Below are 25048 nucleotides of genomic sequence, written 5' to 3' on the forward strand. Positions count from 1 at the left end.
TACCTCTTGCACATCTTTCTCCTTTGCACGCAGCCCTGCTTAAAGCCAGCTCACGCTCATGAGAGCTACATGTGGGTATTGCTGTCTAATCTGTCCACAGGCAGGGTCACTAGTGCTGGTTCCTGATCCTTTTTTCTAGTGTATCAACTCAATACAAAAAGGTTAAGCAAGTAGAAGTCAATATAAGGTATAAAAAAATTTTTGTAACCAAACCTCTGAATAGAGATAGATGCAAAACCACCCCCAGTTTGGAGGCTATTTTCTATGCTGGGACTGTTCAGACATAGCTTTCAGCTTTGTGGCTAGCTCCTCTCATGTGCAAGGCTCAACAAGATGCCAGAGCAATTTGCCCCCTGACCTCGAGAGAAGTGCAGATCCAGAACTTAATAGGACTCAGGTCTAGCACTAGCGTACCTGCTCACACTAAGAACAATCACAAATGATTGTAACATCCAGGTGACCAGCCACTTATATACCCAGATGATCAACTAACACACTCACATAGAGGTGCTCAGCTACTGGATTTTACACACACAAGTGATCTGCTTTCACACTCAGAGATATTTACATGCACACACACGTACTTGACGGAAATGCATTTCTCCCACACTCCTGGGAGGGGTCAGAGAAACGTCTCCTTTTTTGGTGAGCAATACTCCAGCACCCTGGAGTTCCATAGTGCTTTAGAGTAACTGTGGTGTAGATATTTGGGCTCTGGATGGAGCCTGGGCTCCAGGATCCTGCGAAGGGGGACAGTCAAAGATCTCAAGGTCTACACCACAAACAAACAGCCCCTTAGCCCAAGCCCCGCAAGCGGTAGTCAGCTGGCACCAGCCAGCGGCCGGTGTCTGATGGCAGTGTGTAGCTATACCCTTAAAGAGGAGAGGAATCTGCTGGAGACAAGCCAGGAGACTTGCCTGGGCAGGTTGGGAGTGGACTAGATAACGGTTTCCAAAAATGGAACAACAAGAATATTAGACAAGACCAACAAGCCATCAAGATGTGCGGTTCCGGGATCCCCTCAGCCTTGATCCTCACCACATGCCCAGAGTCTACGGGCACCCAGGACAACTGCATGAATAAATACAGCTCATCCTCTGTATGTGTGCACCTCTCCTGACTCATCCCCTCTGGTGCAGCCCGACTGAATCTTGTCCCTGCTTAGTTGCACTCTCCCTGCCTCACAGGCCGCTGCTGTCCATAGGCGCTGATGCCTTCTGGCGCTGGTGGGTGCTCAACCCTGCTCTGCTCCCAGCCCTGCCCCAACTCCACCCCTATTCCACCCCCATTCCAAATCAGCCCCATGTTACTCTTTGGTGGCATTAGCTTCAGTCTCATCCTGCCCCATCTCTTTGGTGGCCTCAGCTCCTGTGCTGCATGGAATCAGGAGAGGGATCTGGGCTGATTTCATCCTCTCCATTCAGTGTCCCTAAAACACAATCTGGCATGAAGCTGCCATGATGGAATCGATGGGCACGGACATGTGGGGGATGGAATCGGTCTGCTTCAAGTGGAAGGGATGCCACTTACGAAGCTGAGAGGGGGCCAAGGTGCACAGAGATGAATGTCCAGAGAGCAGCCACTGGGATGGGGCAATCCCTTCCTTGCTCAAGTGCTGGTAAGAAGCTGAAGAAGATCAACAGTAGTCCGAATGGTGAGTCATGGCCCACTCCTTTCACTGGAACAGCCGGGCAAGAGCTATCATCTGCAGGAAGCCCAACCAGAAGGAGGGGGAGGTGGCCACAGCCTGGCTTCTCTGCATCAAAGTCTGGGAGGGCGCAGGCTGCTTCAGCAGCCATTCCTTCACGAGGGTTTGGGAGAAGCCGTTCTCCTCTGAGATGCAGGTGTAACGCCCGTAGTGGTCGTGGGTCATGTTCTTGATGAAGTGGATGCAGGGCCTGTGGGTGGAGCTGCAGTTCTGGATGCGGCTGCCATTGTGGTGCCACATGTAGGTGGCAGCGTGGGATTCGGTGGGGCAGTGCAGGAAGTAGCGGGAGAAGAGCGCCACAGTGACGTTCCGGTAGCTCTCCGGGCTGTCCACTGGCAAGAGAAGGGAAAAGAGATGGTTGTCCCCAAAACATGGTCCAACATGAAACCAACATTTCCCCCTTACTCATGAGGGGAGGGGGGAAAGAAGGTCTCAGCCCACCCACCTATTCTGCATGTCCACCCAACCTGAATACACAAGACTGATCTGAGGGGAACATTCCATGGACTTCAAGGGGCTTTGCAAGGCCAGTGTTTGGAGGCCCCCTCTTGCCTTTTTAAAAGGCCCCAGACCACACCCAGGCAGATTTTAGAGGAGAAAAAGACCCCCCTCTGTCCAACCCCAGCATCCCCCTGAAATAAGTCAGGGCCAGTTGGGTGCCTGCAGAGTTCCCATCGCTATCAGTGGAGCAGGAGACATGCACGCAGGAAGGGAATGTGGAACCTGGGTTTACAGCAGCTGTGAGGAACCATTGCTGAGAACAGCGGGATGAAGGGTTACTATGGATGGTGGGGGCTGTACATAGGGTGGTCTGACTCCAGCTTCCTTTGACTTCAGGTATTTTATAGTGGTTAGTTTGGCTGTGCCCCACTTTCCTGGGCAGGAGTGCATCAGACCTGTGTGTCATAGATTCTATACTGCTAATAGCGATTTTCTAGTTCAAGTGGCAAGGGCCCGTGCTTTCAGAACAGGAGGAGCTGAGCTCTAGTCCTGAGGAAGTTGAGTGGCCTCACTTGGCACTGTGCTTCGTGCCATGAAATGCTAGGGGCTTTGAATCCATTACTTATTTAACTACAAAGCGGTATTAACACAACCCTGCACATAACAGGAGTGAGAGATTCAGTCCTTCTCACCTGACTACAGGTACTAGCTGCTTAGTAGCTTCAGCTCCCTTCCCACAGAGGGGAGAGCAGTTTGCGCATAACAGCGCTTACTCTTAGCCACTAAGGGTCTGTCTTCACTCCAATGTTAGCCGGGCGGGGGGCGGGAATCAGTACTCCTGGGTTAACCTAACACCAGATGTGAGCAGCCACTGCAAAGCCTTGCCCATGTTAATGCATCCTCACTGGTGCTGTGCTCCCCCATGGGTTGCTAGGACTTCTGGGGTCCATTCCAGGATTCCTAGCATTGCAGTGAGCTAAGCCTCTCTGATTCTTCCCCGTGAGTTGTGGGAGTCTGTCTTGCTGGGCACAAGGTGGATGTGGGGAAGGCAGTGAAGAACTACCAACTCGCAGGTGCATCCTCGCTGCAAAGCGGGCAGGTTACCAACGCCAGTGAAAGCAGCACCCAAGCACTAGCCTGCACCCCCTGCCGAGCCAGCTAGCCTGGGTGCAAAGCACTGCTAAACCCAGAAAGAGGGTTTTGCATGTGGATGGGAGGGAGGTTGGGGCAACACCCAGGAAAGAGCCTGAGTCAACTCTGCAGTGAAGGCAGATCCTACAAGGTACAATCCTCCCAAGGGAGGTAAAAGAGTGCATTAGAAACCTTTTCCTAAGACATTAATTACCTACCCTACCCGTGCCCCAACTGCCCGACTTTTCCCAAGAGCAAGTGGCTCTAGAAATCAAAGAGCAGCGCTGATCGTTAAAAGTACCTTCCTGCTGTTTGAAGACCGAACGGGGACATATTTCCAGTGAGGACTCCAGGGTCACATTCTGTAGCATTGTCCTGAATAGAAGGGAAATTGGAACAACCATTAACAGAGAAATAAGGGTCACTAAGTTGTTTATATTGGATTTCTTTCCTGGCCTTTGAAGATTTCTCTCCTGGGGATCAGAGTTGGTCCTATTCCTTCCTGGCCCACCAAGTGACTGGGTGAAGGGAGAGAGAGACATTGTACCATGCCCAGTAATCTCCTCCACACACATTCACTCTGCACCAGTCTTTTAGGGCCTGTCTACATTACAAAAACAACACTAATCCCTGGCTCTTATCTAGTGCATTTTATCAGTAGATCTCAAAATGCTTTATCAATGGAGATCAGGATCATTATCCCCATTCTGCAGATGGGGAAACTGAGGTAGAGCAGGGAAGTGACTTGTCCCAGGTCACCCCACAAGCCAGAGGCAGAGCCAGGAATAGAACCCTTGTTTCCAAAGTCTCAATCCAGTGCTGTGGCTGCTAGGCCATGCTGACTCCACTGTGTACACAGGACTGTGACTAAATCACCTTCTTGTCTGCGAGGACAGGTAAAGCAGGTTATAACCATGTTGGAGAGCCAGGTGCCAGCCTGGGTAAAGCCATTAGTAATACTTAGTTCTGTTTGCATTGGTAGATCTCAACAGATCAGGCTGTGATACTTTTCCACTCCCCTTGCACTCTTCCATGGGAGAAACTACACCCAGTAACACCTGGGCAGGTAAGTGCTCTCCATGTACACAAGGATCTCAACTGCTTGTGGAGCAATGGCCCAGAGCATGAGCTGGGGTCAGTTGGTGCAGCTCCATTAACTTAGATATTGCTATATTGTTTTATGTCGGTGGAGGGTCTGGGCCCATGTGAACACGGGTCTCACAGGCTGACGCAGAGGTAGGTAGGTATTATCCCGTTCTCATTGCTGGGCACTGCTGCATTCCACCCCAGAAGTGGGTGCATTTAAAACAAGGAGTGAAAGCTCCATCTAGGCTCAGGATTAGCCAGGATCGTGGCCAATGGATAGAGTGCTTTCCAGAGGAAAAGCTAGCATGGCTAGGTCAGCTTCCATGCTGCAGTCACAGGGTGTGATTGCAGCTCATGCAGATACACCCAAGCTAGCATTAATCCAGAGCAGGGAAGCTGCAGCAGGGCGAGCTCTCTCATAGCCTGTCCAAACCCACCCAGTACCCTGGGGAGCTCCTCGTGGAGCAAGCCAGAGCTCAAGCTTGCACTGCTGCAGCCTTGCTGTTCTGGGACCCAAGCTAGCTGGATTGTAATTCGAGGTTGGCTGTTTGAGCGGCAATCCTACCAGGTGATTGCAGTCTGGATAGGCTTAATGCCTGTGCTGGGCAAAGCAAGGGGGTGTTCAGGGTCAAGGTGTGATTATTGTCACCAGCACTGACACCAGAAACAAGCAATAAAACAGTGAGCAAAGGGAGACGTACAGGTTAGTTTTAACGGAGACACATTTCCCATCTGCCCATCCGCAATAAGGATCCTTTGCCATGACGCAGCTCTCGCAGCTCCCGTGATACACTTCGCACATGTCCATGGGCACCTGGACCACCTCGGTCGGCGAGCTCACATAGAGCTTTGCCTGCATGGGGAAAACAAGGCAGAGCTATTACTGCAGCAGCAGTTCCTCACACCAGGCGCCTTCCCAAACCCCTTCTAGTCACAGAATACTCTTCATTCCAAAGGCTCTCAAAGCTCTCAGTGGGCTAATATGTGCACAACCAAGGAGCACTACCATTGCAATGCAGCCATCTCTGGGGTGGAACAGCAGACAGCACGGCGATGCTACGCAACAAGCAGGGAAGTGAAGAAGAACGTAACATCCCACCAGAACTGCAAGAGGAAGCTGAAATTGCAGCTACCCAGGTTGGGATTTGGAAACTGGGCCCTGGGATTAACACCCAGCTTGGAAGGCAGCGCCGCCACCAGCAGCAGCGCAGAAGGAATGGTGGTATGGTATGGGAGTGTGTTGTCAATTCTGTGGGGGGGGGGGGGAGGGAGGGGAGTTGTCAGCAGGGGTCCCAACAAAAAAAGCCTGAGAACCCCTGACTTCGAGAAATGTCCTTCAGTCCTATGGGAAGCTGGTGGCAGCTTCAAGATACAGACAACCAAGCCCTGATAGGAAAACCAGGCTGTTTCCAAGTCTGGTGCCCAGATTCTGCTGCTTGTATCACTGCAAGTGGACTGCAGCCTCCCAGAGATCTCCTCTCCGCTGTGGGGGGATGGGAGGAGGCCAATGCAGAGCAACAGAGGAAGGAACTCACCCTTCTATGATCCAGGGTCATGGCCAGGATGGGAGCTGGCTGTTGGAAGGGCTGGATCTCTAGGACGTTCAGGACGCCATGTGGCATCTCCACCATTTTGTGGATATACCCTTTGTCTGCAAGGGACAGGAGAACACAGGTCAGCCCACAAAGCAGGGAGACTTGGAAAAATAGGAGGATGGTGCCAGGGCTACGCAGGGAGTGGGGGAGAGAAAAAGCAGGGTGAAGATCAATGGCCCTGGGTCTAAAAGCAGAACCTGCCCTTTTCTGCAGCGCCTCAGGCTGCATGGGAAGACAATGCCCTCTTTGCGAAGTTTGGCATGAATTAGTCACAGGAACCAGCAGCCCACTGGAGCTTCCCGCAAGGGGCTGATTCCAGGGCCCTGACCGCTGCTGCTACAGATGGCAAAACAATGGCGGCCTTTTCGGAAAGGGCTCGGCAGGGCAAAAGCACCATCGGGAATAGGGCCAACAAAGGCTGGTCCTGTCACTGAGTGTGCTCAGCTCCATACCCTGCAGCCCCTGGGAGCTGTGAGACGTGGCAACGGGGAGCCAGACTGGGAGAGGAGGCCCTGCTGCTAAGAGCAGGAAGGTGTGACTGTCCCTGTAACACCACGGAAAGGAAAATAAACCCAACCCAGATCTTTCTCCATCTCGAGGAATGTGACTAGACCACAAGTCTGGCCTCTCTTCCTCCTGCTCATGAATCACATCATACTGGGGGGAAAAGGAGGAGTACACACCCTCCTGTCCTTTTCTGCGTGGATGCAGACCTCCCTGTTCAACGTCGCAGGTGGCCGGAGAGTTGCATGCCCTCGGATCCTGCCACTACAGCACCTGCATGACCCTGGAGAGTACAGCCCACTGAAACTGAGGGTATGGCTACATTTACAGCTGTACAGCGCTGGGAGTTACAGCTGTCTTAGTACAGCTGTGTAGGGAAAGCGCTGCAGTGTGGCCACACTGACAGCTACCAGCGCTGCAGTGTGGCCACATTTGCAGCTCTGTTGGGAGTGGTGCATTATGGGCAGCTATCCCAGCGTTCAAGTGGCTGCAATGTGCTTTTCAAAAGAGGGGGGTGGGGTAGAGTGTGACAGGGAGTGTGGGGGAGACATAGAGAGTGGATTTTTGGAGCTGACACTGTGCCAGCTCCCCGCCTTGCAAGTTCTAAGGACTGGAAGATACACAGCACCAACCTTCAATCATTTTAAAAGTTTCGATCCCTTCCCCCAGCCCTCTCTTATTCACTAAATGCAAATAGCCTTCAGACCAGATAAGCAGCTGCTTCAAAACGGACTCTCCCCTCCCCCGCCCGCCGTGTTGCTTCTCTCCTCAAACAAACACTAACATTCCAAAGGAATCCCCCTGCCTGCCTCTGCTCGAGCAAACGAGCTATTTGTTTTTTAGGGTATGGCTACACTTGGAGATGTGCAGCGCTGGGAGTTACAGCTGTGTTCGTACAGCTGTGTAGGGAAAGCGCTGCAGTGTGGCCACACTGACAGCTACCAGCGCTGCAGTGTGGCCACATTTGCAGCATTTGCAGCACTGTTGGGAGTGGTGCATTGTGCGCAGCTATCCCAGTGTGCAAGTGATTGCAACGTGCTTTTCAAAAGAGGGGGGTGGGGTGGAGTGTGACAGGGAGCGTGGGAGGGAGAGAGAGAGAGAGAGAGAGAGAGAGAGAGAGAGAGAGAGAGAGTGGATATTTGGAGCTGACACTGTTCTCAGCTCCCTGACTTGCAAGTTCTAAGGACTGGAAGATACACAGTGCCTACCTTCAATCATTTTAAAAGTTTTGACCTTTCCCCCACCTGTCTCTTATTCACTAAATGCAAATTATGCACTCCTAAATAGTCTTTAGACTATATAAGCAGCTGCTCAATACTACCCCTCCTCTCTCTCCTCAAGCAAACAGCTGTGAACATTCCAAAGCAATAGCCCTGCCTCCGCTCGCTCGCTGGAGCAATGAGCAGTTGTGTTTGTTTTTTAGCTAAGTAGCTACGGGGAGATCGGAGTTCAGCCATTCTTCTGGTTTGTTGTGGACAGGAATTCTGGGATACCTCGTAATACCCTGGAGGCCAATAACAGCGCTTTTGGTGGCTACACTTGATGACCAGCGCTGCATCACCAGCGCTGGAATCACTACACCCCAAGCAAACCAGGTGTACAGCCAGCACTGCAACCAGGGAGTTGCAGAGCTGGTCGTGCTTTGCAAGTGTGGACACAGAGTCAGTTGCAGCGTTGTAACCCCATCACCAGCGCTGCAACTCTCCAGTATAGCCATGCCCTTAGATAAGCAGCTCCGGGAGCCCGGAGTTCACAACAAAACAGCAGAGTGGCTGAGAAGGCATTCTGGGATACCTCCGAATACCTCGGAGGCCAATTACAGCGCTTTTGGTGGCCACTCTTGCGGAGCAGCGCTGCATCACCAGCGCTGCAATCCTTATACCGCAGGCAGAGCAGGAGTACAGCCAGCACTGCAGCCAGGGAGATGCAGCGCTGTATGTGCCTTGCAAGTGTGGATGGTGAGTAAGTTACAGCGCTGTAAACCCACCACCAGCGCTGCAACTCTCCAGTGTAGCCATGGCCTGACAGTGCTGCAGTGGGGCCTGGCAGGGCTCACAAACGCTGCCAGCAACCAGTCCGCCTGGGAGGGCACTGTTGTCAGAGGGAGGAATACCAGGCTCTATGGGGTCACTGTGCAATTGGGGAGGGGTGCTGGGAAGGGAGCGCCACCTCCAAAGCTAGTGATCTTCCAGCCCTGCTTCTGTCTCTTGTCCTCATGCCCGAGCCCATTGATGCTTCTAGGCAGGGACAGAGGGGTTGGGGCAGATAGCACAAAGGCACTGCCAACACCACCATTTAAAATCAAGAGTCAGGGGAGCCCCGAAAATAAACAGACAAAACTGTGGGTTCTTCAATGGGCCTTCTGCTGCTGGGTCCCCTTTCGAGCTCTTCTCTGCAATCAGGAGGGCTAGAAACTTTACATGTGCATTTCAGCTTTTCTTTTTAAAACAATGATCACTGGACTCCAGGAGCTGGGGCTTTAAAGAAAACCCCAAGCATTAAGACTAGCAAGAGCAGGCAATGATGCAGAGAGGATTCAGGAGAAGCAGTGATACTGGAAGCATGGGGAGGAGACAGCTCAGTCCTGAGCGCATGATGATGCAGAATCAGACATTCTATCTATTCACCTAGTTTCGGTACTGTGATATTGGGGGCCGCACAAGTATCTGAATGACTCACATTCCTTTATGTATTATCCTCACAGCACCCCATGAGGCAGGGATCTGCTATCATCCCCACTGTACAGATGGGTAACCGAGGCACAGAGACACTAAGGCCCAGATTTCAAAAGTAGCTAGGCACCATCCTTCCTATCCTGCTGGGCACTGATCTATCAAGTACAACAGTTTGCAGCAAACCCCTCTAATAGGGAACTGGGAGGACTCTGGAGTCAGACATAGTTCTCTGCATTCAGCTCAGGGCACTGGCTAGATCAGAAAGTCGGGTCTGTGGTGAGCAAAGATCCAGCCACGTCTGCCAACGTGCATCTGATCAGGGCACTTACAAAGTGAAACTAAACCACCAACCAATAACTTTTCAAAGGGTTTGGGGTGGTTTTTTGTGGCTGGAAAGTTCCCATGGTGCTCAAATGATAGAACAGCAGGTGGAAACTGGGGAGAGGGAGTGAGTGCTGGCTAGAGGTTTCTATGGAAATCCTGAGGGAACGGAAAGCACGAGAGGGAAATACGGGGATACGAGTGTTCATAGAAATGGCCATATGTTTCAGAGTTAGGAAGCCAAAGCTCATGTTCTGTGTCCTGAGACTTTTCTCAACCCTTGAGATTCTGATGAATCTAGACGTGTTTTACATCCTCCCGACTGGAAAGTGGTTGGAAGCCACTAAACTGAGCTGCGTGGAAAACCGTTTTCTCATCCCTCCAGTATTTTCAAGGCTTTGAACATTTTTCCCCATCTCAGGAGAGGGACAAAAAGTTGAAATCTCAAAAACATTTGCAAACCAAAACCAACATTGAGCCCATGTCAACCTTGGCCTTAAACCTTTTTTTTTTTTTGCTCCACTAAGCTTAAACTTCTAAATCAAACAGGACCACAGGAAATGGGTGAATGGGGTTTTGGTATCGCAAACGTCAAAATGAAACATCTCAACACTTGTGAAAGTTTTTTTTCTTCCCCCAAAGATTAGTCAAAGGGGAGATTCATCAAAACCAACCCTGTTTCGCAAACATTTTCCATTTGGAAGCATTGGCGGGTTTTGACAGAAAAAAAAAGTTCCCAATCAGCCCTGCGGGTGGATGCTCTGCTGGTGGGCAGGGCAGGGCAGGGAGACAGCCTTGCCTAGCCCACCTTCCCTGCTGGGAACCTCCGCTCCTCCCCCCACTGGCCTCTGGGAAGTGCCCACCTCTCCCCTCTGCCATGCCCTGTCCCCAGGGAGGAAGCAGACCAGATTGTGACAGCAAGAGGGCAGGAGCTCAGAAGTGGCTCAGTGGGGGGAAGGCAGGCCAGCACTTGGAGGACATGGACATGGATACACACACACAGAGGAGATGGGTATTCTGAGCTGCTGCACCTCGGTATAGTCACCTTTGCACAGCCCCAGTATTCAAAGGGCGGGGGATGGGAGAGGGTTTGGATCTGGGCCTTTGCTTGGGGAAAAGGTTCTTAGGTCACCCTATGCCAGGCTGCCCAACCCTAGCTCTGTACCGAAAGCCCCAAACAATAAGCAGCAGGAAGGGTCTATGCCTGCCACCCACTGCCAGCTTCCCCAGAACCAGAAGATGGGCATTTGCAGTGCTTCATTTGTAATGAAAGAGGTGCCGGGGCTCAAGCAATTTTTTTTTTCTAAACTTTCATAGCTGATGTGGCAAGCCCAGAAGTACCGGGGCTCTGAACTGCCAAGTCTAGAGGAACCGGGGCTCAGCCCTGGCTGCCCTTTGACAAGTCAGCACCTACCACAAAGCAATGTTACAGCTACCACAGAGCACCAGAGCAGTGGGTATTAAATAGATCACTCACTCTCACACACACACCCCTTTTCCAGCCTGTGCTAATCACGGAAAGAGGCTCCACTAGGGCCTGATCTTCAGCTGGTATAAAGTGAGTCTAGTTCCACTGAAGCCAATGATGGAAGGAATCAAATGGAGCTACATCCCTTTACACCGGCTGAGCACGTGGCATGTGATTGCTATTTAGTAAAGGGCCATGTTTCAACAAGTAAAACCCAAGGCGCTGCACTTAGTCACGACAAACTATGAAATACAGATGCTTCCAGCTCAGGGCCTTCTATATCAGGGTGTGCTGTAAAGAACAGCCTAGAGGTAGGGATGTGTATGTGTGTACACCCATACCGATTCCACCCTGTAGATGGAATCGGAACTGTTTACCTGTGTGTCAATGCCCTATACTGCTAACAGCTCAGAGATTCTCCTTAATGCTTTAGGAGCAAACTGCTATGCGTTCTATTCCTGCAGTTACTGGAAATTTCCCAGTGGCCATGGGGTGTAGTGCAGGGACAAATATAGAGTCCCTAGATGGCCATGGATTAGCTCCAGTCCAGTGCTCCAGAAGGGGCTGCCCTGCCTGGGTCCTGAGGGTAAAAGGCGGAGAAAAATGGTCAGTACCTGTCACCAAATAGAGGACGTTGTAGGTGTGCCCGTCTCTCGCCTGGATGTGGTGCACCCCGATTTCCTGGTAGCGATTCTTGTTGTGGAATAGGGGTCTATTCCTTGGGGCAACAGGCTGCACTCTTTCCTCCACCTCCGGGTGGAGGTCAGCTATTTTGAAAGTCTCAGGAGGGGTATGATTTCCGTCCCAAGGGCACTGAGCCAAGAGAAAAAAAACCACCACCACATTATCAGGGCCATCCAGATCCACAGGGACACAAAGACATGGGGAATTAGCAGGGGAGATGGCTCATCCAAGGGAGCCCCGGGACAAGGAAGCTGGTTACCAGGGGTGTGCTCAGGCACCTGTGCTCTGCTGTGTCAGCAGAAAAGCCTCTGGGGAGAATCCCGCAGCACAACTGTGGCATAAAGCAGCCACAGGCCACCCTTGATGCCTGGTGCATGCCTGGGGGGCAGGCTCTGGAGGAAGTGGGGCTATAGCACAAAGTGCTAAGGCAATTCTAGGCAGCACTGCAGCCTGCTCAGGGTGGGGTGCCTAAATTTTGGCCCCCGGCACAGCTCAGACACAGGAAGGGCTTAAACCACCATGCCACCTGCTGGGCTGGAAGGTTTGTCTCCAAGAGGCACAAGCAGCCCATATTTCAGAGGTTGTCCCTGGTTCCCACCAGGGAGGCATTAGCTAACTGAGGAGAGGGAACGTGGTTTCTGCAGTGGCTGCAATCCCAAATGCTCCAGAGATGTCAGTCACACACACTCAGTGTCTCCCCGACCCCTGTGCGGACATGCTAACAGCCTGAGGCATAGGAGAGCCAATCAGCCCTATCTTCTCATGCATTGGTCATAATCTTATCCAGCCCTGTTATATCACAGAATATCAGGGTTGGAAGGGACCTCAAGAGGTCACTTACACCAATCCCCTGCTCAAAGCAAGACCAATCCCCAGATTTTTACCCCAGTTCCCTAAATGGCCCCCTCAAGGATTGAACTCACAACCCTGGGTTTAGCAGGCCAATGCTCAAACCACTGAACTATTCCTCCCCCCCATACGTTAAGGACTAAAATGTGCCACTGTCACCTGGCCAGGAATTTAGATTGTAAACTTGTTGGGGCAGGGACATCTCAGCGGACGCACCCTAAAAGTGTGGGGGGCCCCACAGGTATCCAAGCACCCCCCTGAGGTGCTTTCCCTTCACTACTCATTTCCCCTCTTCCCCGCCCCTCCCCCCAGAGGCCCTGCCTCCCGCTTACTCCTCTCTGCCCCCTTCTCCTTCTGTTGCTCGCCCTTAGTCAGAAGTGAGAGGGCCTAGCCCTCCTACTTTTAAAAGTGGGGGCGGGAGCATGGCCTCCTGGCCCTCCCTGTTCTGGTACCCCTGGTACAGCACCTAGCATCATGGGCTCCTGGGCCCACACTGGCACCCCAGGCACCATGTGACTAGAACTCATCAGTTACCTCCATTTTACAGGGGGAGAAGCAGGAGCGGCACAGAGAGATGAGGGGACTTGCCCAAGGAAAAGTTGGGAATACAAGTCAGATCTTCCGCCTCCCGGGGCTTTAAGCATCAGACCACCCACCCAGAAGGCTGGCTGTCGCTCACCTGTCCAGGACGGATGTGGGGCATGTCCTTAGTGTAGCCTTTGAGTTTCGATGTTCGGAACACAGTGTCAATGTCACCGATGGTGTAGATGCAAACGGCAGAGTACCCCCTACAAGCAACGGAACAGAGGATCAGGGCCTGGCCACCATTCTGCTACTGCTCAAATTCTTAGCCATTGTTTCTCCCAAGTGGGGGAGGGGAGGGAGCGGGAACGTTTATTACATAACCATCGATAGGGACACTTCTAACTATATCCCAGACATGTCTCAGCCAATGAGAATGGAGGGATAAAGCAGCAGATCAAAGTCATGTGACAGTGGAATAGGAGTCATATGGGCCAGGATATACTAGCCAGGACATCCTAAATCTGAAAATGTGACTCAGGCAAAACTCCCACTGAAATTAACAGGGAGGGTGCCAGGGCTGTGCTTAATACAGAGATGCTGAAGTCTCTTTCTTCCCCAAGGGAAGATTGTCTATCTTAGGTACTTCTATGGCCCCGTTCCTGGAACCTCACCATCTTTAATGGATTTATCCTCACAACCCCCCTGGGAAGCAGGGCAGTGCTTTATCTTCATTGTACAGTTGGGAAACTGAGGTACAGAGAAACTAAGTATCTTGTGCAAGATCACATGCGAAGTCGGCACAAAGCAAGTGAGTCTGCATTGAGGAGGAGGGAGGTCAGGGCTCCTGCAGGGGGAGAACTGCAGAGTGAAGCTGCAAGGAAAGGTGGTCTCCTGCAATGGTCCCCCAGGACAGGACATGTCCTCAGGAAGGAGGGGCTGAGCCCAGCTTAAGCCTGGGTGAACGATTGTGTTTGAAAAACGCTTAATAAAAACCCAGGCCCTTGCAAGGGTTGTGACTGAAAGAGACTGAGGAGTTTGTTGAAGGAGCCCTGGTGAAGAGGGAAACAGGGACAGGGCACAGCAGAGGTGTCCCTAGCCCTGAAGGGGCACTTGGGGGGCAGCCAACTCCGTTACACAATGGGATCACATTGTGATGTGGCAGCAAATGCAATACCACTGGCATCTTCTCAGCATGCTGCTACCTCAGCATCCAATGATACTGCTGTCAATACAACAGCCTCTCCTGACGGACCAGCAGGTTTGGAAAATAAATGCTTTAATTGCCTTGTGCGCTCAAAAATTGGGAGAGTGCTGCCAATTTCAGGACATGCAAACACAAGCATCGCCAGGGTCACTCTCCTGGATCTCACAGAGAAACCAGATTTTCAAGAAGTGTTTGCTCAGCACCTAGCCCAGTGGGACCTTGATCTCTGAGAAGAGCCTTTAGCCACCCCCATAATACTTTTCTCTTTCTCGCCCCCTCGCCCTCCCATCTCTGCTCCAATGTTCTGGACATCTCAGTGGGGTCTCAAATCAGCAGCATTAAGCACCATAATGAGAAACAGCAGGGGGAGAGTGCAAAGCAAGATTCCTTGAGCAGGGATTGATGGAGGAAGCGCCATACAGGAGCACGTTAACCCTGGAGCTAATAGTTTGTCACAGAGCTGACACTTGGCCTCCTCACCTCTGTACCCCTGGGAAGATGTGCCCCTGAAAGTCTTGACTCATGCTGGGAGAAAGCAAGAGAAACAGACAGGATGGAAAGGAGCATCAGACACCCAAGGGCTAGGCATCTCACTGAGAGGGCTCACCTCAGGATTACAGAAAAACAAAATAGCCCACAACATAAATACTACAGGGAGTGAAGGGAAACACTATCAAGGTTAGGACCCAGAGTGGGTCAAGTTACTTGGGTTAGGTTAAGACATGGAGACCGTCCTCGCTTCACTCAGAACTGGCCCTAGTAGGGGCAGCCAGCCCTTTTTATCTGGCTTGCTGGGCCCTGATTGGCCTTTGCCTGCTCCCACCCCTTCTAGGCACCAGTGGATCATCTCTCTCTGGTTCTGCCTGCAGCTGATCATAGGAGGCCTCTCTAGGCAGCCCCTAGCTGTCCGAACTCACTGCTCTTCCCTCCCAGCAAAGCACCTTTTGAAGGCGGAGTGCACCAAGGTGTTGGGGTCGCCAACAGGGAGCAGTGAATGCCTGGTACACCGCATCACAGGGCCCCAATCCTGCAAGGCATTGGGGCCTTGATGGGGATGAAGGTGCTCAGCACCTCCCAGGGTTGGGCCCACAAGCTGCCTTCTCTGATGGTGTGAGGAATAAAGCCACTGGTGGCAAACAGGAGCAGAGGAGCTTGTGCTTTCTGTCTCATGCCTTTCCCTCTCAACTATGAGGGAGCTGAGGTGAGTGGACCAGCTATCTAGCAGTCAGCTCCTGAGGTGCCTTTGAACACCCCTCCCCTTGGCTCTGAGGCGGTGACCTGTGTGGGCAGAGATACTCACCAGCTGTTGGAGAAGAGTCCATACACTCTGGTTTCCCTCCAGTTCTTGTCTGACGGGACAAAGAAGACATCTTGCAGCAAGTTGAAGTTGCTCTTGGTGGCTGGGTCGACGCAGACCAGTGTGGCCTTCAGGAAGGTGGTCCACTTGGAAGCAGAGAGGGAGCTGGTGCCCCCTTTGTCTCCCTGGGGGACACAGCAGAGCCTCAGAGCCCATCCCAGAGGAGGTGGATGCAGAAGGGAATCTCTGGCACACTCCCAGCCCCTTGAATGGCTCTCCATTATCTATCGTACTTACATGGCCCCCCCAATCACCACAGCATGTGAGCACTTCACTATCTTTAATGTGTTTATCCTCACAATACCCCTGTGGGGTAGGGCAGAGCTGCTATCCCCATTGTGCAGAGGGAGAAAACAAAGGCACTGAGAGACTTGCCCAAGATCACACAGGAAGTCTGTGGCAGAGCCATGTCCTGATCCCTGGTTTGCATCTGGGACCACCAGACCATCCTTTCAGCTTGCTCCCTTCCAGGACTTCACTTCTAGGCGGGTCAGAAATCAGGGGGTGGTAACAAGCAAAAAAAATGACCTATGGCAACCAGGTTCTCTCTTCACCTCCAGCACTGCTTTGTAATGCCCACAGCAATCTCCTCACCACATGGCCACACCAGCTCCCCGGAGCAGGGGAACTCATGGAAGCAATGTATTGGCTCCCATGCTCTCTCTAACCCACCCTGCCTGCTCTGTACCTTGCACAGCTGTGCCACTCTGGAGACTTTTAACGGGGCCTCGGGACTCCTGTCCGGATTGTCTTCTCGAAAGAAATAGTAGATCTTGTCATCATGGCGCTCATCTTGCTTGATGACAGTGGCTTTCACAAACTCTGGGTCTGGAATGGAGGAGGAAGAGCCGTGAGAATGGGACAGACAAGCAGACATGTCCTAAGAATCTCTCCTAATACATGGGCACCTGTGACAACCATTGCCAGGGATTGAACCAGGGACCTCTAGGACTTAAACAAGTGAACGTCTGCAGCTGGAGCTGAAGAGCCATGCTTCAAAGCCAGGAACTGAAACCAGTTCAGCTCAAAGAGAGACCACCCCTGACACACTCATCAGTGGCTTTCCCCTGTTCCAATACCCTGGTTTTAGGCTCTGGATCTTGCCTTTTGCAGCTTCCTTGAAATGTCAAGGCTTTGGAGTCCAGCTCAGTCGAGTCCCTAGGCTGGTTAGCATGGAAGGAAACCCGTTCCATGGAGACAACGGAGTGCATAGGGGAAATGCCACGGCATGGAAAAGGAGGCCCAGCGGGCTTTGCAGTTGTTTGTGTTTAATTAGGGAAGACCGGAAGGCTGGTAATGATGCAAGAGCCCTATAAATACACCTCCCTGGCTCCATGATGTCAGCTGGAGGGGAGCGCTGAGGCTCATTACTTCATGTCCCCCAGCATGGAAGAGCCTGATTACGTGATGCCTTGGGAGCATCTGCTTTGTTTGCTTCTGCTGGCTCTGTGTCTGCACTTGACTTGCTGCCATTTCTGGCCCTCATCTGTGAGGGGGATAAAATCCCCTTGCCAGGTGGAAACCCCTGACTCTTCCCTCTGCCAATCCACCAGCCGGGGATGAGGGGGCGGGGGAGGGGATGCTTTCCAGGTTTGGATTCGTTACCAGGCCCCTGGCTGGAGCTATAGGAGGAGCAGCTTTTGGGCTCCACCAGGTGCCCATTTATGGCCAGATGGGCAACTGAAGCTCTCTGCTCTGTTGCCATGGACAGGCAGTGACTGCAGCTGGCAGGCCAATTAAACAGCTGCATTTCCTTCCGGCTTCAGACATGGGAGGCTGCCTCCGCTTTTTCAGTTCTTTTTACACAGCTACTTCTGTTTCCCCCCCCACCTGCCCCCTACTCACGCTGGAGGAACGGTTCCTCTGCAGCCACTGCCCAAAGCATTTTGCACAGCACTGGCATTTAGTCCCCATCATTACAGGGATAACTTCCCCAGTCCAGCTAGAGCAGGGGTGCTGGGAGTTGCTGTTTCCCTGTTTGCCAGCAATGGCCAGGATCGAACAACAGGTGGAAGTTGTTTATCACTCTAAGGACACCTTATTGTTCAGGGCTGCAAAGAGCAGGCCAGGAAATGCTTTGATTTCCTCTGCTCCAGTGTACAGCAGCCTCCCCACAGCTACCTAAGGAGACTGCCTTGCCTGCCACAGTCCCACCCCTGGCATGCTGCTGCTGCACTGAAGGACTTGTCCCCAAGCCACTTCCTGACCCTAGGCAACTCCAGAGCAGCAGATAGGACTACAGCAGGGGGCAGAGGATGCAGGATGGCTTGTGGAGAGAACTAGGTGGAGACACCCTTACATCCCAAGATCATTGTCCTGCTGGGCTTCGCCTGGCAGGTACCGCTAGTCCCAGGGGCTCTCTGCCATACTCACTCTGCATCACTGTGTCGCTGGTGTAGAGCTCCCCAGTCCCTCGGACCTGGCGAAAGCGGGGTATCTTCCCATTGTGCTGGTGCAAGCTGATGGTAGAATAGATGGCTTCACCTGCAAGATGGGAAGGATCGTTTGCAGCTGACTGGTTTTCAGTTCTGCCAGTACTCGCCTGGGGAGTATTTTTCCCTCAAGGGATCTAGTACAGGTGAAAGGAGCCGGGGTGATGACCCTGGAGGGCGGAGTCCCCTCAGATCTGATGAGCAGGCCTGGCCTAGGTCATGGTAGTGCCAGCTTAGCCTGCATCAGCCCTGGACTAGCAAAGAGCTCATTCTCCAAAGCCCACTCATGCCGTGGCTTCTGCGCCAGGCCAAGCCCTGCCAGTTGGGGTGGGGGGCTGGCTTTGGATATAGACACTTGTCCCCTGCGGGCCAGAATCAGCAGCATTACTGCTTAGCTAAGGAAATAAATAATTCAACAAAGCCATGTGAGCAGCTCTGGTTTCCCAGGGGCAGAAGAGCAGGGGAAGGTTTCAGGGGAGAATGGCATTCACAGCAGCCTTGGACCGGGCATGAGGATGAGCTCCCCACTCCACTGCCTTCTCCCCTAGGCATAGGGCTCAGTGCTGAGAGGTAGATGTGGGGGATGGGAGAAAATCAAGGGCCCCAAGATGAAGTGGAATTTAATCTGGTGCCTGGAAGCCAATCACAAGGGCTAAGCCTCTGTACGCCTGCCTGGGTGAGGAGGATGAGGCCGGGTCTCCTGCAAGAGGGCAAGAGAACTCACCGGCCTCCCTTCTTTGGGCAAGTGGATGAGGCGTTGGCAATGCCAAACTGCCCAGCAGCTTGGGCACTGGAGTGACAGGGGAGGGTTTGCAGGGTTACTGCCCATCACCATGGACTCTGACCAACCCTGGCAGGACAGTCCCAGGTTCCCTCCTCACCCTGCTCCAGAGATAGGCTCTAGCCCAGCCCTGAGGTGGCTCACCATCTCCTGAGGGGATCCCACCTCCCTCACTGCTGGGCTTCTTCAGCTGCTCTGATGCTAGAATTAATGGGACTGACCCTGCACTGGAGGCCCAGGACATCACCCAGTTCCTGGTTGGAAAGCAGTGCTCACTTCATGCTCATTCCACCTTGAGCTTCTCTCCAGCACGGAGATCTAAGGCCTGTCCTCTGACCAGCACCAGGCCAATTTACAGACCAGCGATGGTACGGCATGAAGACAGCACCGTTCCCCCAAAGCCTCTTCCCCAGGATCACAATCACTTAAACAAGGCAAAGCCGAAGACCCTGGGCAAGCCGCCCAACTGGTGGAAATCAGCGTGGCTCTACTGACTTCAGTGTTACACCACTGGGGACCTGGCCCTGTGGTGCTACGGGCTGAAGAACAGACACAAGCATTTGGACTTACCATCAACAAGGACTAGGGAGTTCTGGTTACGCACAAAAGGAGCCAAGCCCTGTGCAGCCACTTCAGATTTATTCCGATCGGCCTGGAGAGGGCAGAGGGAACAATTAAGAGTCATTGTTGGTAGGAGGGGTTCTGGCACCTTGTTGATTGCGTTACTCTGCTGGGAGAATACAACATCTGTTCCAAGTCCCCTCTGGGGCAAGAGATTACCTACCCCCCAGCATCTGGACTTGGCATGTGCTCTGGCTGCAAGGTGTCTCATGCAGAGCTAGACTGGGTTGATGCACCAGGAAGTTCAGGAAAGATGTTTCCTGTGAGTTAAGGCTGAGGGTGAGGGGGGTCAGGTCACATGCTCCAAGAACAACTCTGGCATCAAAAGCTAACCTGGAGGAACATTTACAGACAAGCGCATTGACTTGGCTGGTGTTCTCCTGCATTCCCCTTTGCTGTTACTCACTCGAGATGCATGATCCTGCCTGTCCTCTGCCACAGACTGGGTTTCCCAAGCAGGAGCAGAGAATGGGTTCTGTCATGGACTATTAAACTCAGCTTCCACATAGGCTTTCCCCACATAGGCTTCAAAGCACTTTGCAAAGGAAGGGGAGTGTGATCATCATCTGCATTTGACAGATAGGGAAACCGAGGTACAGACAGGCAGAGCAATTTACTCTGGTCACAGTGCAGGTGCGTGGGGACAGAACCCCAGGTCCGATGGAGAAAACACTGAACTAAGCATCAGGTGACCCAGGTTCTAGACCTGCTCACCTGCAGGCTGAGCGACCAACTCCCTGGCTTACCAAGTTCCAGCAGGTCGGCTTGCAGGCATTTGTCCCACAGATCAACAGCGCGTCGTGGTACTTGCCAATGAAAGTCAGGTAGTTCTTCTCCTCCTCCTGGAAAAGAAAAAGGGGTGCAAGAGCCACAGTAGATGGTTTAGTGACTCCCAGCTGCTCCAAGCCCAACCTTAGAAGCCCTGATAGCACCACTAAGCTGGAGGAGATACCAGGATTTTTCTGGGTATTAAAGCCAGGAGGGACCGTTCCCCGCTGTATCAGGAGGACAGCCTAGATGATCACAACACAGGCCAGAGAATTTTACTCATGAAGGGGACAGTAGGATTGGCAAGCCCTCCAGAGCTCCAGTGTGGGACCCTAGCCACCCCCACCCTGTAGCACAGAACTGACTCCATCTCCTAATTATACATTCCCCACATTAATGGAATTTGGTGACTTCATGTCTCCTGTTCATCCCCGTCCTGCCAGAACTTCCCACTCTGACCCCCAGTTCTTCTGACCCATGTTCCCCCTGACTTAAGCCTACATCCTCCACCCCTGTAAGTTAGGGTGACCAGATGTCCCAATTTTATAGGGACAGTCCCAATATTTGGGGCTTCTTCTTATTATAGTCACCTATTACCCTCCTCCCCGTCCGGATAATTCACATTTGCTATCTGGTCTCCCTACTCTAAGTGCCCATAAAGGTTATTTCTACACTGGGTGGCTTAGGAGTCCTACCGCTGAATGGAAAAGGCACACTAACAGAGTGGAGGTGAGAGTTACAAGGGCTCCTCTGGGCTATCTGGAAAACTCCTGATATTTCTCAGAGACTAAATCCACCTAGTGAGATCTCCAGACTTACTGGTTTTTGGCAGGCTCCTGAATCCTGTTCTGGGAAGTCCTCCTAGAGAAAAGGAACAAGCGCGGGTTAGTTCCTGCCCTTGCTAAACAACTGTCTGGAAGTGAATGACAAATGCTGGCAAAGTTCGGTGAACTCGTGTGCCACCCACGGACTCAGCTGGCCTGGAAGACGGGAGTGGCTGCATGGCTGGGTCAACACCGATAGTCGGCACTTTCCAGATGGTTCCCATGTGGAAGCTGTGGGTTGGGAGCACTTGGGAGACTGGGCCGGTTCAGGGCTGGGTCTGGGAGTTTGGGATAAATGGAGATAGGAGCAGGGCTGCAGGTGGGCAGAGGGCACAGCTGGGGGAACTAGTAGTGGGCTCAGGTCAGGATGATGTCAGAGGGCTGTCAGGAAGGACTCAGGTCTCTTGCTGGGGGAAGTGAGTAGGCATCAGTGGCTGGTTGGAGGAGGAAGTGGTAAGAGGGATTGGGGTTTTCAGAGGGTTAACCAGACTGTCCATTTGTATGACAGCAAGAAGGGTGGTGTCTGTGCCTGGCCCCACAGGGGTTAACTTGCCTGGGGGGAGTGGAAGTGCATGGAGACAACTGGAGAAGACATCTCCCATGCTCCCACTGCCCAGTCCATGGTATAATTCGGAGCCCAAACCCCATTGGTCTCCATCATCAGTGATGTCACTGGTTAGTCTATGTGACATCAGAATCACTAATGCTGAGGTCAAACACTGGCTGGTCAGATCCCTGGATAGATTGTGCAGGGTGGTTATCCAGAGGGATTAAAGCATGGGGCTGGGTGTTGAGACACTGGCCTTCTCTTCCCAGCTTTGCCCTTAACCTACTGGAGGAGGTTGTGCAAGTCACTAACCTGCCCTGTGCCTCTGTTTCCCTAGCTATGCAATGGGGAAAACGTGGCTGAACGATTATACAGTAAGCTTGGATGGCTAAGCCATGCACATCTGTAAAGCCTCCTTACCACGTGGCTACTGGAGCTTTCAAAGTCGAAGTAATAGAGCTTTCCCTCCGCTCCCACCAAGAGAGAAGAATTCCCCTCTTCATGGTAGAGAGTTATGAGATTCTCGTGCTTCTCCAGCAGAAAGCGGCTCTCCCCTAGGAAACACAACAAAAAAGAGACTAATCAGGAGTGTCCATGAATCCAGCAGGATCGTTGTCAGATTACCAGCCACCCTGCCCCACTGAGGAACAGGGAGTACACACACTGATTTACACCTCTCAGCTAGTTACTCTCTTGCCACATGGTAAACCCAGCTGCAGAGACACACCCAGATCAAAGAGACAGTCACCAGGTGCAATAATCAGCCCATCCGCCAGGTGTGGCGTTACTATCTAGTCTGATACTCGGTGCCTTTCAGGAGGTGGCCCAAATGCCCATTGCACACCCACATGTGCCACTCTGCACTGTGGGGTGGAATCACTTGCCCTCACTCGTGCACCAGCACAAGGCTGGAGGGCTCTCCTCAGCGTCCTCCTAGCAAGTGAAACTGCAGACACGGCGCACTTTGGAGGGAGTGTGTGCCAGTGATTAGAGCAGCCTCACATATTTACTAGCCCCGGCCTAAAAGCTCCTACTCATGTGGTACAATGAGACAGGTGTCTGGCCTGTGAGAATTAAAATAAATGACTTTCCCTCAGTCAAGGACAGCCAGGCCAGGTGGGGGCAGAGCAGGCATCTGGAAATCGGGGCTCCTGGCTTCTAGTCCTGCTTTTCTGTGCCCTCCCCCATTGTACCAGAGCCCCACAGCATATTGAAACAGAGTAACTGCTACAGCCATGAGCTGGGGCCCTGTGTGGGGTGTGCAGCACATAGAGACACTGTACTGTGGAGCAATTCACGCTGCGGGTGGGGCGGGGGTTAATTCGGGTCAGATAAAAGCATCTGAGTTGCTGAGGGCTTAACTCAGCTGTGCCCGCTGGGAGCTAGAGGCCTGACGATAACCAGCCACGTCTCCACTTTTGCCTAGCAAAGGTGGGCAGTGCCCATCTCCTGGCACTGATCACACTGGCGTGGTTCAGCCTCCAGCACAGAGGGCCCTGAGCCAAACCCCTGCAAGCCGCAGCCCCGATCTTCGAGGGCACACAGAATCCAGCCCCCACCCCCCGATCCACAAAGTTTTGCAACTGGCCTCTAGCACAGGCCAAACTCCCAGATCCAGCCACCCCAAGATTGGGGTGGAGGACGGGGAGACAATCCAGATCCAAATGCAGGGGCTCAAGTCTCTCTACCTACCACACCAACAGCCACCCTCACTCCCACTAGCACACTGGTGTCTGTCAGCTGATGTTTCTCACTTCCAGCTCAGCATAAACAAAGAAGAGAGCTAGAGAAGGCAGAGACAGACACAGGAAGGGCAGGGAGGATCCTGATGCCCTTGCAGAGCCTGATGGAAGGGAGGGGTCAGGATTATTTGATATAGGAGAGCAGCAGATCAGAGTGGCTAGTCACTGAGGCCATGGCTACACTAGAGAGTTGCAGCGCGGGTGAAGGGGTTACAGCGCTGCAACTTAGGATGTGGCCACACTTGCAAAGCACGGCCAGCGCTGCAACTCCCTGGTTGCAGCGCTGGCTGTACACCCAGTCGTGCCACGGGTGTAGCGATTCCAGCACTGGTGATCCAGCGCTGGTCAGCAAGTGTGGACCCCACCAGCGCTTTTATTGACCTCCGGGGTATAAGGAGGTATCCCAGAATTCCTGTCCACAACAAACCGGAAGAAAGGGGGAGCTCGGAGTTCAGCCAAACTGCTTATTTAAAAAACAAACACAGCTCCTGTTTGCTGAGCGAGCGGAGGCAGGCAGGGGAATTACTTTGGAATGTTCATAGCTGTTTGCTTGAAGAGAGAAACAGCACGCTCACACGGCAGAAGGGGAGGGGGAAGTCCATGTTGAGCAGATGCTTATCTGGTCTGACGGGTATTTAGGAGTGCATAATTTGCATTTAGTGAATGAGAGAGGGGTGGGGGAAGGGGTCAGAACTTTTAAAATGATTGAAGGTAGGCACTGTGTGTCTTCCAGTCCTTAGAACTTGCAAGGCAGGGAGCTGAGAACAGTGTCAGCTCCAAAAATCCATTCTCTCTCTGTCTCCCCCACGCTCCCTGTCACATTCCACCCCACCCCCCTCTTTTGAAAAGCACGTTGCAGCCACTTGAATGCTGGGATAGCTGCCCACAATGCACCACTCCCAACAGCGCTGCAAATGCTGCAAATGTGGCCACACTGCAGCGCTGGTAGCTGTCAGTGTGGCCACACTGCAGCGCTGGCCCTATACAGCTGTACGAACACAGCTGTAACTACCAGCGCTGCAGAACTGTAAGCGTAGCCATGGCCTTGACTCCAAAGCAGCTGGGTTATTGCTCTTCTTCCCAGGCACCGCTAATTGCTAAGTGCGCAGTGCATCTGACCCTTCTGTGTACAGAGCAGGAAAGAGGATTACACAGCTGCTGAGAAACTGGGGAAGGAACAGATGAGATTACAAAACTGCAACCCTCCCAGGCAGATGGAAACAACATGGCCAGACAGCTGCAGATTAGCCTCCTCTCTGTCCGTCCTCCCACAGGGCCAGAGTTGGTTCTTGGCTCTTAATCATATACTGCTCCCCCTACAGCAGCTCCCCGCAACCTCAGAGTGCCAGGTAAACAAATTAACCAAGCCTCACAAACCTAGAAACTAGGACACGCCGCTTTGCACATAGAGAAACTCAGGCAGACCAAGCAGTGACAGGACCTTCCCCGCAGCAAGTCAGTGGCAGAGGTAGGAACAGTCCCCGCTCTGCTGACTTACAGGCGCCATGCTCTAACCACTAGCCCGCACTGTTTCATTTTGCTGTGCTCCCACGGCTCTTTCCCATCCAAGATCTAATAGGTCAGAGGCAGCATGGGCTGGGTCAGGCCCCTGACACTGCTGAGTTCTATTGCTGACACCACCAGTGGCCAGGCACATGCTGTCCAGCACTGCTGAGCCAACACTACCTCTGAAAAATCAGACTGTTGTTCCATGGCCTGAGGGGAGCCCCTCCTGCTCCCTGTGCCTCATAAGGGTAATAAAAACTCACTCAATAAAATGGGGTT

At 52.7% G+C, this 25048-nt stretch overlaps 1 protein-coding gene across 1 annotated transcript in view; it reads right to left on the minus strand.

The window, feature by feature from the left end:
* Window positions 1–876: 876 nt before the first annotated feature.
* SEMA7A (semaphorin 7A (John Milton Hagen blood group)) overlaps window positions 877–25048 on the minus strand; it is a 47607-nt gene continuing 23435 nt past the window's right edge. Inside the window, exons 2-14 of the mRNA XM_050966795.1 lie at window positions 21942–22075; window positions 20970–21011; window positions 20129–20224; window positions 19332–19413; window positions 17922–18032; window positions 16237–16376; window positions 15492–15673; window positions 13142–13250; window positions 11544–11742; window positions 5902–6017; window positions 5068–5219; window positions 3582–3655; window positions 877–2040 (exon numbers count right to left, since the gene is read on the minus strand). Of these exons, the coding sequence (XP_050822752.1) occupies window positions 1676–2040; window positions 3582–3655; window positions 5068–5219; window positions 5902–6017; window positions 11544–11742; window positions 13142–13250; window positions 15492–15673; window positions 16237–16376; window positions 17922–18032; window positions 19332–19413; window positions 20129–20224; window positions 20970–21011; window positions 21942–22075 (1802 nt within the window). The 3' untranslated portion in view covers window positions 877–1675. The remainder of the gene's footprint in view (window positions 2041–3581; window positions 3656–5067; window positions 5220–5901; window positions 6018–11543; window positions 11743–13141; window positions 13251–15491; window positions 15674–16236; window positions 16377–17921; window positions 18033–19331; window positions 19414–20128; window positions 20225–20969; window positions 21012–21941; window positions 22076–25048) is intronic.

The sequence above is a fragment of the Gopherus flavomarginatus genome, chromosome 9 (assembly GCF_025201925.1).
Source record: "Gopherus flavomarginatus isolate rGopFla2 chromosome 9, rGopFla2.mat.asm, whole genome shotgun sequence".
Classification (NCBI taxonomy): Eukaryota; Metazoa; Chordata; order Testudines; family Testudinidae; genus Gopherus; species Gopherus flavomarginatus.